General features: G+C 46.4%; 1 protein-coding gene across 3 annotated transcripts in view; it reads left to right on the plus strand.

Annotated features, from left to right (window-relative positions):
* RAVER1 (ribonucleoprotein, PTB binding 1) overlaps positions 1–13,659 on the plus strand; it is a 402,256-nt gene that overhangs the window by 49,541 nt on the left and 339,056 nt on the right. For all 3 annotated transcript variants that reach the window (XM_069604092.1, XM_069604093.1, XM_069604091.1), the window contains exons 2-3: positions 5,050–5,116; positions 7,179–7,648. In XM_069604092.1, the coding sequence (XP_069460193.1) occupies positions 5,050–5,116; positions 7,179–7,648 (537 nt within the window). The remainder of the gene's footprint in view (positions 1–5,049; positions 5,117–7,178; positions 7,649–13,659) is intronic.

Consider the following 13,659-nt stretch of genomic DNA (forward strand, 5'->3'; position numbering starts at 1 on the left):
ATCCCAACTTCTTGCTGGCCCAAAAATGTGTTGGATGGTATTGGAAACTAAATTGGATAACAATGATTTCATAGATGGCTATCTGTATCTAGGCCTTGATCTGGCTGCCAGGGGAGGTTCTGAGTATATCGTAGCAGCTAAAAAAATGCAAAGCTCGACAACTTAGCTATTCATAAACAGATTCTCTAAGGAGTCTGCGGTATATTCCATTGACGGCATATTCAAGTTATATTTGCAAAGCTTCTGTCCTACCATACTGTATGGATTGGAAAGTTGGCTGAGGTATCTCAATTTGCTCAACATACTGGAGGGTAAATTTTGGAGGACAATTCTGAATATGTCCCCCACTACCCCGATGGCATATTTGCGTCTGGAGATAGGCCTGGTCTCACTTGGTAGCCAGGCTCGTATTCGTGGGGGACTAGTATATATTAAATACAAAACAGAGCCTTCAATGCCCACTGTTGTCTCTGCTGGCTAACACCACTGATCTTGAATTTGCAACAAAGTGTCGAAGCCCTGGTTTCGAGAAACTTGATGTAGAATGTTTCTTGTATCGGCTGGTTCCCTTTTTTTTTTTTTTTTTAGCAGTAAATCTATCAAAATAAGTCGAGCAGTGGGATTGGATTGAGAATTATGTACACCATGGGACCTTGCAGCATTATATGTACTTGGCTAATGTGGTATGTACTTGGCTCAAACCAGTCATACCTTTTTGTGTAGTCCCAGTCCTGCAGTTTTGGATTTAATGCTTAGACTCTGCATAAACAAACCAACTCCCATTGCTGACATTACAAGGTGCCAAACTTAAGATGGCATTGGAGCACAGAATTTGCCGACATATGTGGTCTTCAGGGAAAGCAAGAAACTGCCTGACGTGTCTTTCAAGTGTTCACAGCTGGGAGCAACCTGTGTACTGGTCTGTGAGCCGCTATTAATCTTAAAACTACTCCCTTCTGGGATTATTTTATGAATACTGACTCTGTATCGATACATATGGCTTAGTTCCGATTATGGTGGCAAATGCATACATTGCTAAGAATGTAAGGGTTTTAGTATGGTATGCAGGAGAAGATGATCTGGTTTTTGTCCATTTGTTTGGTATGAATTGGACTTTGAATTGGATATTTATTGATTTGGTCATATGTGACTCATGTTATGTGAATTGGTTAGCATCATATTTTAGAAAATGTTAATATGAGTGTTTGAAATTTGTATGATTATGGACTGTCTTAAAATGTTATATACTAAATTAACGTGAATAATTAATATAGAAACAGTATTGGTGTTGTATTAGTATTTCTGAAAGTTCTTTTGAACTAAAACAAATTATATTTGCACTGTTTTAAATACTTCCATTAAATCAAAACGGACATTACTTGTAGATACTTTTCAAAGGCCGCTGCTTAGTTTGTAGTTTGTCACGGTTACAATTGTTACAGCATTTGACAGTAATGACACGTTCTACCGTATTATCGGTACTACCGTGCACTCGCGTAAGACAGAAGAAATACATTAATTACATTTTGTTAGCAAAACCACAAAGGAAAACAGTTGGTTAGTCAGTTGCAGGCTGAAGGTTCTAGAGGCAGTTTCAGAGCAATTTAACTTTTAAAAGTTCAATTGGCAACACCTAGCTAAAAGGCAGTTAGGAGTCTTACGAAGCAGCAGAACAACACACGTTTCTAGTCTCTAGGTAAGGATAGTTGAACTCCACGGTGTAGACCCTGTTATACGACAAAAAAAAGACCCCAGTAGCTTGGGTCAAAGGTAAGGGTGGACACCTCCCACGTGCACTACACCGCTCTGGAGTGACTTCTTGGATTAAGGTAAGCAATACCTTTTCTCCCCAGAGTACCTTCGGTTAGAAGAAATGTTTGTGGCTGGATTCTTCTCTTTGCAGCGGTCCTCGACCTTGGTCTCTGGATTCTTTGGTCTGGTGACAAAAGGCAGGACAATGAACGGGATATCTCTGCAGTCTCGTGAGGAGACCTCTGGCACGGATTTCTTCAACTTTTCAGGTCAATCTGTGCCTTTTCTGCAGCACTAATGAAGGGTGTGATTCGCCCAGTCATTGTTCGATTCCTGGAGTCCTGCACCCACTGGTGAGGGGACTGTTTTCAGTTGGATTGTCTCTGGAGGTTCACTGGGCGCTCAGCAAACACTTTGACGGATTCAGCCTTTCTAAGACGATGTACTTCAGTTGGGTCGGAGGCCTCTTGGAATTCCAGAGCCGCAGACAGCGAATACTGTCTGCAGCTCTGGAAAGTCACAGGACCTCGGGAGATTGTAGTTCGTCTCAGGGTTGGTTGGTCCCACCAGCTAAAGGGAAGGAATTGTCCTCTTCGGAGCTCCTGTCGCAAAGAAAACAGTCGGGACACCCGTGGTCACTTCACAGTTCAAAGGGTCTGCAGGTGTCTGTTTTCTCCGGTTACTTCAGTTTCCAGTGGTTGACTTGCCTTTCACCTCAGAAACCTCACCTTTTTATTAAACACACACTACTCTGCAATCTCTCAGCTGTTTACAGAAAGGGGCGGGTGGCTGTCTAATCAGAACAGGCAGACCCACAGTGGGAGATGGTTCCATTCAGGCACTCTGGCAAACAAAGGGCAGGGGAGTGACAAACTCCTCTCCACTTCTGCCTGCCCAGACATACTGGAACCTAGGCGGGGACACCCTAAGGTTCTCATCAAAGGTAAAACGCACACAGACCTCCCTCTCCCAGAATGATCGCAGGGCTAACAAATAACCACGCTAGAAATGATGAAAAAAGAAAGGAGCCACCAGGTTAGAATATGTGACCCTATTGTGCCCAACTGAGACTGTATACAGTCTGCAATTAAATAGCACAATAGTTCGTAGAACACAGCCACTGTCACCAGCCATAACTAGAAGATTGTCTGTGACTAAGTCACGGGAGCAGAGCCGGGGATGCTAGGTATCGCCTTGGCACTCCACTTAAGGTGGTGTGTGCAGCAATCTCTCATAGTACAAAGTTTTAGGAATACAAAGTATCCCTCCATCCTTAGTAACTGTAGGTTTTCAAGGATAAAAAAAGAATCTCAAAGGAGAACCCAAAAGGTTCACACCAACACTGCCCATGAGGAGCTGTGTGCTGCAAAAGTTAAACACAGATGCCTAAAGGGATCTGGAGGAAAGTAGACTCCATAGTAAAGGTAAAACGGAGACCAGAGTTGCAAAAGTCGGAGCATAACCTGGGTATCACTGATCAGGCCCTGGCCTAGCTGACCTCGCTCCTCTCTGATCGACCCTCCCAGGTCCAACTTGGGTCCTTCCTTTCCTCTAGCTCACTCTCTACCTGTGGTGTTCCCCAGGGGTCTAACCTCTCTCCCTCGCTGTTCAACCAATACCTGACACCTCTCGCCCACCGCCTTGCTGCTCTGCTCCAACTTTCAGTGCTATGCGGATGACACTCCGCTCGTTTTCAGGCTCACCTCTGCCACCTTTTCTCCTTCTTGTACTGTCTGCTATCCAGGTGTGGTGTGCCACCCACGATCTCCGCCTTAATGCCTGTGAGACAGTTTCTCCCCATCAGCACACCTGCACCCTCCTTTCCAGTGTCTCTGGCTGGCCTCCCTTTGCTATCTTCCTGCTCCCACCTGTGAGGCTGAGAACCTTGGTCATCTTCGACTCCACACTCTCATTTTCTCCTTGCATCTGATGTCTCTAAGAAGTCACATTCCCAGCTGCACCTCCTCAGAGGTATTCTTCCTTTCCTCTCCTTACCCCAGAAGCTCACTGTCTCTAGAGCGCTGGTTCTCTCTAGGCTAGACTACTGCAACAGCCTCTTTCTAAATCTGCCTGCTTCTACTCCGTCCTCTGCAGCTCCTCGAACAGGACAACAAGTCTTGTCCTTGGCCTCAGGCCCAGGATTCGTATCTCTCCAGCACTGAAATCTCTGCATTGGCTGCAAGGATTACGCTAATGACCCTCTACTGTCCACAAGGCCTTCTGGGGCCTTGGTCCTCAATACCTCAAACTCTCTCTTCATAAATACCCTAGTACTCGAGCTCTTCACGCCACCAACTCACTCAGGGTCCGTTGCTTCTCCAAGCAATGAGTTGATGGTAGATCTTAGTCTTCGGCTGTTGGCTTCCCTCTAGAACAGCCTCCCTGCCTCTCAAACTTGAGGAGAACCATCTCCGGTTCCGGAAGTACCTGAAAACCTTCCTCTTTGCTTCTGCCTTCTCTTCCTATCCCCTGTTTATTTTCTTGCCTAATATTGCACTTGTCACCTGGCTACCCTCTGATCTCAGGCCCAGGTCCCTGCCCGCCCAGTTGCACACCTGCATTGCCTCCTGGCAACCCTTGCACTTGGGTCTGTATCTGTAATCTTACAGTCCCCCTGCCTGCACTTATGGACACCTACCCCCAGCCCCTTGTGCCTCTTAACGCTTCCACTCCTTCCAACTCTTGGCCCCCCTCCACTGGAACTCCCTACCTCTCGTTATCCGCTCCACCCCCACCTACCCATCTTTCCACTCCTCCTTGAAAGCCGCCTTCTCCAGTCTTGCCCCCCACAGCCCACCAAGCTCCCCACCCTCCCTCCCCTGACTTTCCCTACCTCTTCCCCCTCCTCCTGATGACCATATTGGATGCTGTAACCACCCAAGGGCTGTACCACTGGTTTGTTTCAAGTTTGTAAATATGCTTCTTTCTTTTTGTACTGTTATACTTTAAAGCGCTTTGGAGTAAAGCGCTATATAAACTCAATAAACAAACACCTGCTGGCTGCACTTCTTATTGTTTTGATTCCATGTACAGCACTGCCCTTTCCCTTGGCAATTTTTCTCTTTCCCTTCCCCTTGACATGCGCGATCTCAAGATCACTGGCCTAGTAAGATCGTTGTCTGTGTCGTCCTTCAGTGCCTTGTCACGCCTTGAAACACTTTGTATAGGTGTGTTACAAATGCCATGTCATCTTTATTTCTATAAAGATCTGTACCATAAGTATGGTATGCTTGTACACTTGTGTAGCCGACATCATTCTGTGACTTATTTGCTTTCTTTACTTTGTGATTCATACAGGAGATCCATGAGTTGCTGTGTGAATTTGAACTGAAGTATTGCTTTGTTGACAAGTACAAAGGCACAGGTGAGGATGCTGCTCGTTTAGGGTTATGTTTATTGCATCTGGTGACTTTGAGAGCTTACCCTGTTTTTTTTAAATGTTTTCTTGTTTGCTCTGTGGCCCTATTGCCCGTTCTTAGTTAGTTATTGAAAACTGGGTTATTCCCAGGCCACCATCCTTGTAAGCCGATAAGTGTTTTGGCAATTGTTCACTGTAGTGGAAATTGGAGGCATAATATGAGCACGAAAACAAGACCTGCAGGTAAGCTGCACCAAACCCAAGTTGGTGTGCCTGCCTGCAATGCCTCAGCCCATTGAGGGAGATGGTACACCTGCTCTTGAATGGTTCGCAAGGGATGGCCGTGATGGAATGAAGCCTTTGAAAAACATTACAGCCCTCTTGGAAACCCACAGTTATCTATGCCCGTTTGTGTACCTGATTTCGATCAGAGAGGCATGTATTAGATGTTGAATTCCCTCCTTACATTACAATCTTCAAGGTTTAATTGGCACACTGTTAAAGGGGGCCGTGGAAGTGCAATGTGTAGGGTAAGCAACAGCCCACCCTGTTGGTGCTCCCTGGAAGGCAGAAGGGCATGGGTTAGTATTGTGGGTGCAGTCAAGTTGAAGCACGGTATGTCAGGCCAGTCTCTTTGCAAGCTCAGTGTCAGCACAATCCTCAACATATCAGACTTCAGCCTCTAGAAGGCTGAAGGGGGGCGGGGGGGAATCCACAACCAGTTACGTTTTAGACCTTTGACTCGTGGGGCATACTGGGGTAACTGTCAAATATCATACCCGGAATTATGTGATATGACATTTATAACGTGCCTATACACAAGTGTTTGAAGGCACGACGAGGCAAGGGAGGGGGAAACAGTAAGACAGACAGCGATCCTACTAGGCCAGGTTACATTGAGATGCACAAGTGTGGAGGGGGAAAGTGCGGGGGCAGTGTAGTGCATAGGATAACGGTAAAATAAATAAGACCATAAATGCAGCCAGCTGGTGGCAAGTGCGGGGGTAAGTGCAGACATCTGGTGTAGGGTGCTAGTAGTGGCTGTAGGGATACAGAAACAGTCCCTGAGTGCAAGGGATGCTAGAGGGGCACTGCAGGTGTGCAGCCCGCAGAGAGGAGACCTGCAACAGCGAGTAAAAGAGGGTGGGGCGAAGTGACACGCAAGAGTTCATTGGCTGGTTTTGATGCAGTTTCTGTTCTCTGGAATGTCTGTTTCTAGCGTTGAATTTTGAATTCAAAATTTTGAGCGTTTTTCAGTTTTCTGAAGGTGAGATCCTCCTTCCCTTAAGGCGACAGTACTTTGCAGTTTTTCAGAAAGTGTACATTTCGGAGCTTTGAAGCATAATTTATGGTTTTATTCTCATTTGGATCAGGGTGGTGTCCGGGAGGGTGCAGTAATTAATTTCTTAGCCATAACCTTATGCAGAAGAGGCAAGTTTGAAAGTTGTGGTTGAGGCAAGGGTACCTAATTGAAAGCTAGTGTTCCCATTTAGATTGTGCAAGGCTTCTAATGTAGATTCGGTGGCTGGGAACACAGTCCATGATGGTACCTCCACTGTTAACTGGTTCTGCACTCCGGGTTTCTGTGCTTCACATTTAATTATCATTATTGGCACTTAGCTTTGCCTTGGATTAATGAACAACCTGGTGTTATATTTGGGTTGTCTACTCAATGAGAGAGACTATCTTCAGTCTTAAGCTGGGAGGCTGGCAAATGGCAGCTATTTGGCTGGTGCCAGAGCAGTCCTTCAGCACTCCTGTTTGGGACAGTAATCGGTCTACAAGTTTCTCTGAAAAGGTTAAGGATCTGGGTGAACATGGACCCCGACTGGGCATTTGGCTCCTGGCTGCCTGGGCTTTTTTTGTGTGAATTTCCAGTTTTACGTCTCCATGCATGCTTAACAGTACAGACCTGATGGGCTATCTGAAGGGTTACACGTGGGGATACTTCCTGGATCACTTGTGTTTTAGTGGTATGAATCCCTTAGCTTTCTCTTAATTCTGATTTTGAGTTTATACATTGTAGCCCTTTTTAACCATTTGCATTATTATAATTCTTTTTCTCCAGCCTTCGTAACATTACTGAACGGAGAGCAGGCAGAGTCCGCAATCCAGAAATTTCACTTGACTGAGTTTCGGGGTAAGGAAATTTCAGTGCAGCTTCAGCCCACTGATGCCCTGTTGTGCATCGCCAATCTGCCGCTAGCTTACACTCAGCAGCAGTTCGAAGAGTTGGTACGGCCCTTTGGAAATCTGGAACGCTGCTTCCTGGTGTACAATGAGGAGACTGCCCACTCCAAGGGTTACGGCTTTGTGGAGTACATGAAAAAAGACTCAGCAGCTCGAGCCAAATCTGATCTGCTTGGCCGGCAGCTTGGCACGCGGACTCTGTATGTTCATTGGACTGATGTCAACCAGCTGACTTATGACCTCCTCCACTCGAAATGCCTCTGTGTGGATAAGTTACCGCATGACTACAGTGACCTGGAAGATCTACGGCAGGTTTTCTCTTCCATCTGCTCGCCCACATTCTGTCAGGTTAGTGCTGAAGACACCCAACTTGAGTGCTCTTTCTATAAAATTATGGTGAATGGATAGAATGATGGCTCAAAATCAGTTTGAACCATTTTCCCTTGATAATTGAGCTCCATTTATTCACTGACAATTGTGGCTTGTTTTTATTTGTAATTCGTCCCAGTTTTTGTCTTGACACTTAATTTCCTGAGTGATATCAATGTTTAATTTGACTGCTTGCCCCATCTCTACACATGCCCGCTTAATGCGCCTAATATCCTAGTACTGCAGGAAAGCATGCACCTTTTTGTTTGTGGTCTCAATCTTTCTCCGAAGTAGTTAATAGACCTAAGATTATGCATATTCTTTCCCTATGATTATAATTTTTCGTATGTTTTCTCCAACACTTTAGCTCCACTTGCTTCAATTTAAGAGTGGAAGATTGGTATTCACTGCAGACGGTGCATTAAATGTTTTGGGATTCCTTTTTTAAAAAAAATCAATTTCGAGCAAGGTTGTCTAGCTCATCCCAACGTGATTGGCCTTTCCTTTACATTTTGTTCAAGGCATCATTGTGATTTGGCCTTTGCATGGTGTCTGGAATGGCACTATTTTTGAGCATAGACCCTTCTAGTTATTTAGAGCAGCACTGTTGCCATTATTTAAATTGGGGAAATGCCTAGGCACCTGGCCCTATCCACAGAGCATGGGTAGCAGTTGGGAGAGTGCCAGTTTAGGTTTTAATGCCTAGGTTTGCGAAACCCTTTTTAATTGTACACGCCTTTTTAATTGCAAAGAATGCCTGCCCCCAGCATCATCTTAGTCACATTAATGAGGAAGCCTGATTTGGCTGCTTCAAGCAAGCCCATCTAGGATTTCGGCCATGGCTAAACTATTGGAAGGAAACTGGCTGCTTAAAGGTACAGTATAGCTCTTTGTAGCAGTATAGCTCCAAACCACCTTTACCCAGCATAGGCAATGTGCTGGAAGAATGCATACAAGATTAAGATCTCAAACTGAAAAACTAAGTGGTGGTGGGTCGGTGTGGGGGGCATGTAGCACCAAAGCTCATACCCACCTGTGGAGTAAATGAGTGGCAAGGAGAGGCTGGGGTGGAAGCTGGAGGGGCTTGTTAACCTGGTCTGTACAGGCCTTGCAAAATGTAAGTATGTTTGCTTTGCACTGAGATTCTCTGGTCCCGTCCTTGCGAGCAAGAACTCCCCTCAACTATATGATGGAAAGGGGAAAGGCTATGGTATTAACTGCATTGTGTGTACATTTTAAGGAGACGTTCCCTGAAATATACCATTTACTAGTAATACCCCCACATCTGTTTGGATGTATGCTTCGTAACCCTTGATAGTAGGCACCACAGGATGGATTTGGGGACAATTTCACATGGTCTTGTCATGGCACCTGCAGTGTTGCCAGTTTATAAAGTGACGCACAGCTCTATATTGGAACCTGTATTAGTAAGCTAGGGCAAGCTGTTTAGACCAAAGCCAAGTGCTTTTAGTTAAGTTCACCATCGTAAACCGGCCTTGTATGGCTGCTTTGCAGAAAAACTTACTCCCTAATTTTCTCAACCCCACTGGCCCTTAGGCAGGGTTTCAGCTAAACCTTTTTCATTACTGGTTAACCGTCCTTTTGCTCTAGTTTTGGTGAATGTGAGACAGACATGCCAACAACCATGTAACAGGATTGCCTGCTAGTCCACCTGACCCTCCTGGTAAACATAGTGCACCGGTTGTTTCAGAGGTACTGGACAAAATTATGGACCTCCCTTTCGAGGGCACTGACATGTTTCTTTTTCCTCAATCCACTAGAGGAAAAGGCCAGTAAGTGAAACTGTCAAGTCTTTGGGGCTCATTACACGGTAGGCGGTAAACCATGGTGCTATTAGCACCATGGTTGCCGCTGGTACCATATCGGTACCACCATGGAGGAAAGGGGAATTGCCACCCCATTCCAAGGTTGGCGGGGCAGTAATTCCCCCTTTCTCCATGGCTCTTCCCATTCCCGTTTTTGCCCCATAGGCATAATGGGAATGGGGAAGGAGCGAATTACGGTACCGCAATTTGCGGTACCATAATTAGCACCAAGGTCCCTTTGCGGGTCCCAACTTTAACGGCTGGTCTACACCAGCCGTTAAGGTCGGGTCCCACAAAGGGACCTCGTAGTAAGGCAGTAAGGGTTAACGGTCACCGGTCACCTTACCGGTGACCGTTAACCCTTACCGCTTTCCGTGTAATGAGGCCCTTTAACAGAGTTGACTAAGCAGGCTGCTAAATCTAACTCCTCTCAAAGATCTTCAGAGGGCAAGTTCTGTTGCTTTTGGGGATTCAAGGGCTTCCTAGAGCAACAGATTGCACTGCCCCTCCGCTTGGAAAGAAGCAGCCCGACACCCCAACGTGTCCTTCCAGGGGTCTTAACCTACCCCTACCTTTCCAGCAGAACCATAGACCAACCAATGACTGGCTTGTTAGTTTGGTTTCATTCAACTCTGATGGGGAGGATTTTGTTCCATCTGGTTGAGGACATTTTGCCTGGTTGCCAAGTGGGGGTATCGTACTCCTGTCTCCTTTCCACACTCCCCTCCCTCCGTCTCCCTTGTTGCAAATCAGGATGGTCTATAGCTTCTGAAGTCCTGAAGCTCCTGGTCATCAAGGCAGTGGAAGAGACCCCCAGAGGCAACAGGCTTTTTCCCACACTGTTTACAGTGCAGAAGAACTAAGCATGCCTGAGCATCATGCATCTGTCTTCAACACCCCCTTACCAGTTTAATAGTTCAAGATCAGACAGGCTCTTATCTGCCATCTGTTAGTGGGTCTGCTCAGTGGATCTGAAGGATGCCTCTCTCAATGTGCCCTAAAATGGCTGTGCCGCACAATCTTTTGCTTTCTTTGGCCATATTTGTTATAAAGTTAACGTGTAGCAAAATGACTGACCTGATCAGAAGTAGAAATTGCAAATGCGGCTGTAAGAATCACTCAGACTTTATAACCCTGATGGATTTAGAAGCTGGGCAAACGAGTCTCAGGGAAACCCTCTGGGGTTAAACCCTGCTGACGAAAAGTCAGCCTCAGTTGCAAACTGATAGTGTACAGCATAGAAAAAGCGGTTTTATTTACTGCATGTATAGTTGCAGTATTGGTGTGGTTGCAGATAATCGGAATGTGGTTGCAGACAATCTGGATGTAACTCGAAGTAGGGAGTTGCGCAACAGTTGCAGTGATATGATGAAGGGTCGCGCTGGAGAGGTTTGTGACTTCCAGGGTTTCAGAGTAATACAGGTAAGACCGCAACAGTGCAGGACGATCGTATGATCCCAAAGGACTTTATCTGTATGATTCTGAATGGAATACAGAAAGGAAGTAGAATGCAATAATGGAGGAATAAGCAAGAAGAGCGAAGAATGAAGACAGACTATTTAGTAGCACAAAAGGATATAACCGCAGTCTTGCCAAAAAAGTAGCAATGTGCTGTTGTCCAGGTAGCTATCTGGGATCTGCGTACAATGCTGTAGGATGGCAGTCTGTGACATGACACGCAATCACAGAAATCACTAGACCACCCTGTAGTTGGGCAATTATTGCAGGCTGCCCTGCCTTCCTCAGAAGAAACACAATTAGAAGAAAGGGCATCTTTGAAACTGCCCTTTAAAAGCACAAGGAAAAGGCAGCTGGCACAAAGCATAATTATTTTCACTGCACAAGTATGGGACAGAGAAGGCATTACCTTGCACAATTAGTCGGTTTTAAAATGGAATAGATTAGGTGACGGGAAGGCTTGTACACAGGATAGGCACTCTCTACACAAGTAAGGCAGGAAAACTGTAGGCAGATAAGGTTGCCGATGCCCATAGGGATAAATGTGACCTGCATGCACCAGAAAATTGGTGACTAACAAGCAATTGTCCTACAGAGGAAAATAACGCGACAAGCAATTGCCATTTTAAAACTGCACCAAAAACAGAGAATTAGCTTTGAGAGGACCCAGTTGTGATGCTGGAAATGCATTGTAGGGACAGGGCCTCCCTGTCCTTGTCCTGTAGTCCTTTTTCATTTATGTTCTTTATTGTTTTCTGCCCAGGAGTCCATGTTGGGACTCCTGGCAGTGCATCTCTTCCTATTTTTTGCTTTGGGGTACAGACTCTTGGATACCCTTTTGGCACCCATGGGTGGGGGTACAACCCTGTACCCCATGTGTTTTTGGGCATGTGTGGCCCACAGAGCAGGGTATGGGCTGGTGGCAGCTTGATGCCAAATTTGACAGGTGCTCGGAGTATCCCCCATTTTGGGGATACACATGCCCTGCCATTGGAATCAGTCGATTCCTGATGGATGACAAGAAGGTCCCTACGGCTTCTTGCTATCTATTGCTTGTTAGCTTGTTTTATTCCCAAAGTCCTGGGAAGCCCTTCCTCTGAACTTCCCCCATGACTGGCTGTTGGGTGGAAGTTCCATATATGGTGTTGTGGGGGAAGTCCAGGCCAGACTGGCTGGAGCCTTCCCAGTGACTATGTTGTGTGTACACCCTTGGGGTGGCACCGGGGGAATTGAGTGATTGACCCTTGTTATGGGTGTCTAGTTTCTGGTATGACACTGACTGAGACCGCCCTGCCCGAAAACTGGTATAGTGCTGAATGGCTGGTTACTTGTCCCAATACACATTCCTTGTTGTCTCAGAGGGAGGAGGATGGCCTGAATGCACTGTAAGCCTGATTGGCTGGCTGCCTGCTGTATGCCCTTCTGAGTGATTGGTTACCCAAGTGTGACCCAGCAGAATGAATGAGACAGAACAGTATATCTGGGGGCCTCTCACTGCTAGACTTCATTTAGAAGCTGAAGTCGAAACTGATGCTTGATCTTGAAGCAGAGCCCGAAGGTTGACTGCTGTTACCTTCACCGCAATCTGAAAGCCGCCGAGACTGATCCGAGAGGACCTGGCTAGGAGACCTCTTCCCGAGTTGGGAGGGACCATCGTGCACCGCTATCCTTTGCCGAAGCTCCCTGGAAGTCAGACCCTCAACAGGCTGCCGACCGGAGACTGGGACCACTGAGGAACGAAGAGAAGCACCGGATGTTCCGTCCACTGTTGCCGACCAGGGTTCGCAGGTTTGCTTTAACTGCTGGAGGCCTGTCGAAGCCGTGTTGCCCAGAAGCGGGAACCGCTTGATGCTGAGCTGCCGACGACTGGAGCCGCAACGCTCCACCTGATTAAGACACTTTGCATTCAAGGATGCTCTCGCCAGCACCACTGACTTTTTTTATTTTTTCTCGCTGGCGAAAAGTTGAGTCGTTAACGTGCCGAGGAGCACTCGACTGGTGGGTTTCCCACCACCCGAAGACCGCAGAGGTGCCAGACAACGCAACACCCTTGCTGGGCAGAGTTCTTCATAGACTTTTTGCGATCCTGAAGTATTGACGCAGAGGTGCCCCGCACGCCCCCTCTTCACAGGACGACCACGGCCAATAGTAGACGAGCACCACCAGGACCGAAGCTGCTGCCTCGACGCCGTTGTTCACCATTTCTTCGAGGGATCTGGACGATCCTTGGTTCCTGCCCTAAAGGGAGCCGCTCAAGAAGGCTCCGTCGATGACCCGACATCGAACTCTGCTATTCCAGATACATTGTTGGGTTGTAGAACTATTTAGAAGTAAATAAGACTCTTGTGAACAATATATGAACTGGGCTTGTACAATAACTCTTTAATTTCAGGTTGCCAGGTTGGGGGAAAGTGGGTTCCTCATACAGAACTGTGCCTGGTGGTAGGGGCTTGGTATTCTGTCAATTGTTCTAACCATCTGCTTTCCTCCTATGTCTATTTGATTTGTGACATTTGACCAAGGTACAGTTCATGCACTTTAATGAAATCTGATAGCAATTGTGGTACCACGTAGAACTGTGTATATATATTTGCCATTGTAGATTAACTGTGCACAAAGTGAATTATTGTGATATATAACCTTGAACCTTAATTATATAAAGACTGTTTTCACTAATAGTGAGTGGACATTCCTTTGTGGGGGCTT

Source organism: Ambystoma mexicanum, chromosome 3q (assembly GCF_040938575.1).
Source record: "Ambystoma mexicanum isolate Mex_15411 chromosome 3q, UKY_AmexF1_1, whole genome shotgun sequence".
Classification (NCBI taxonomy): domain Eukaryota; kingdom Metazoa; phylum Chordata; class Amphibia; order Caudata; family Ambystomatidae; genus Ambystoma; species Ambystoma mexicanum.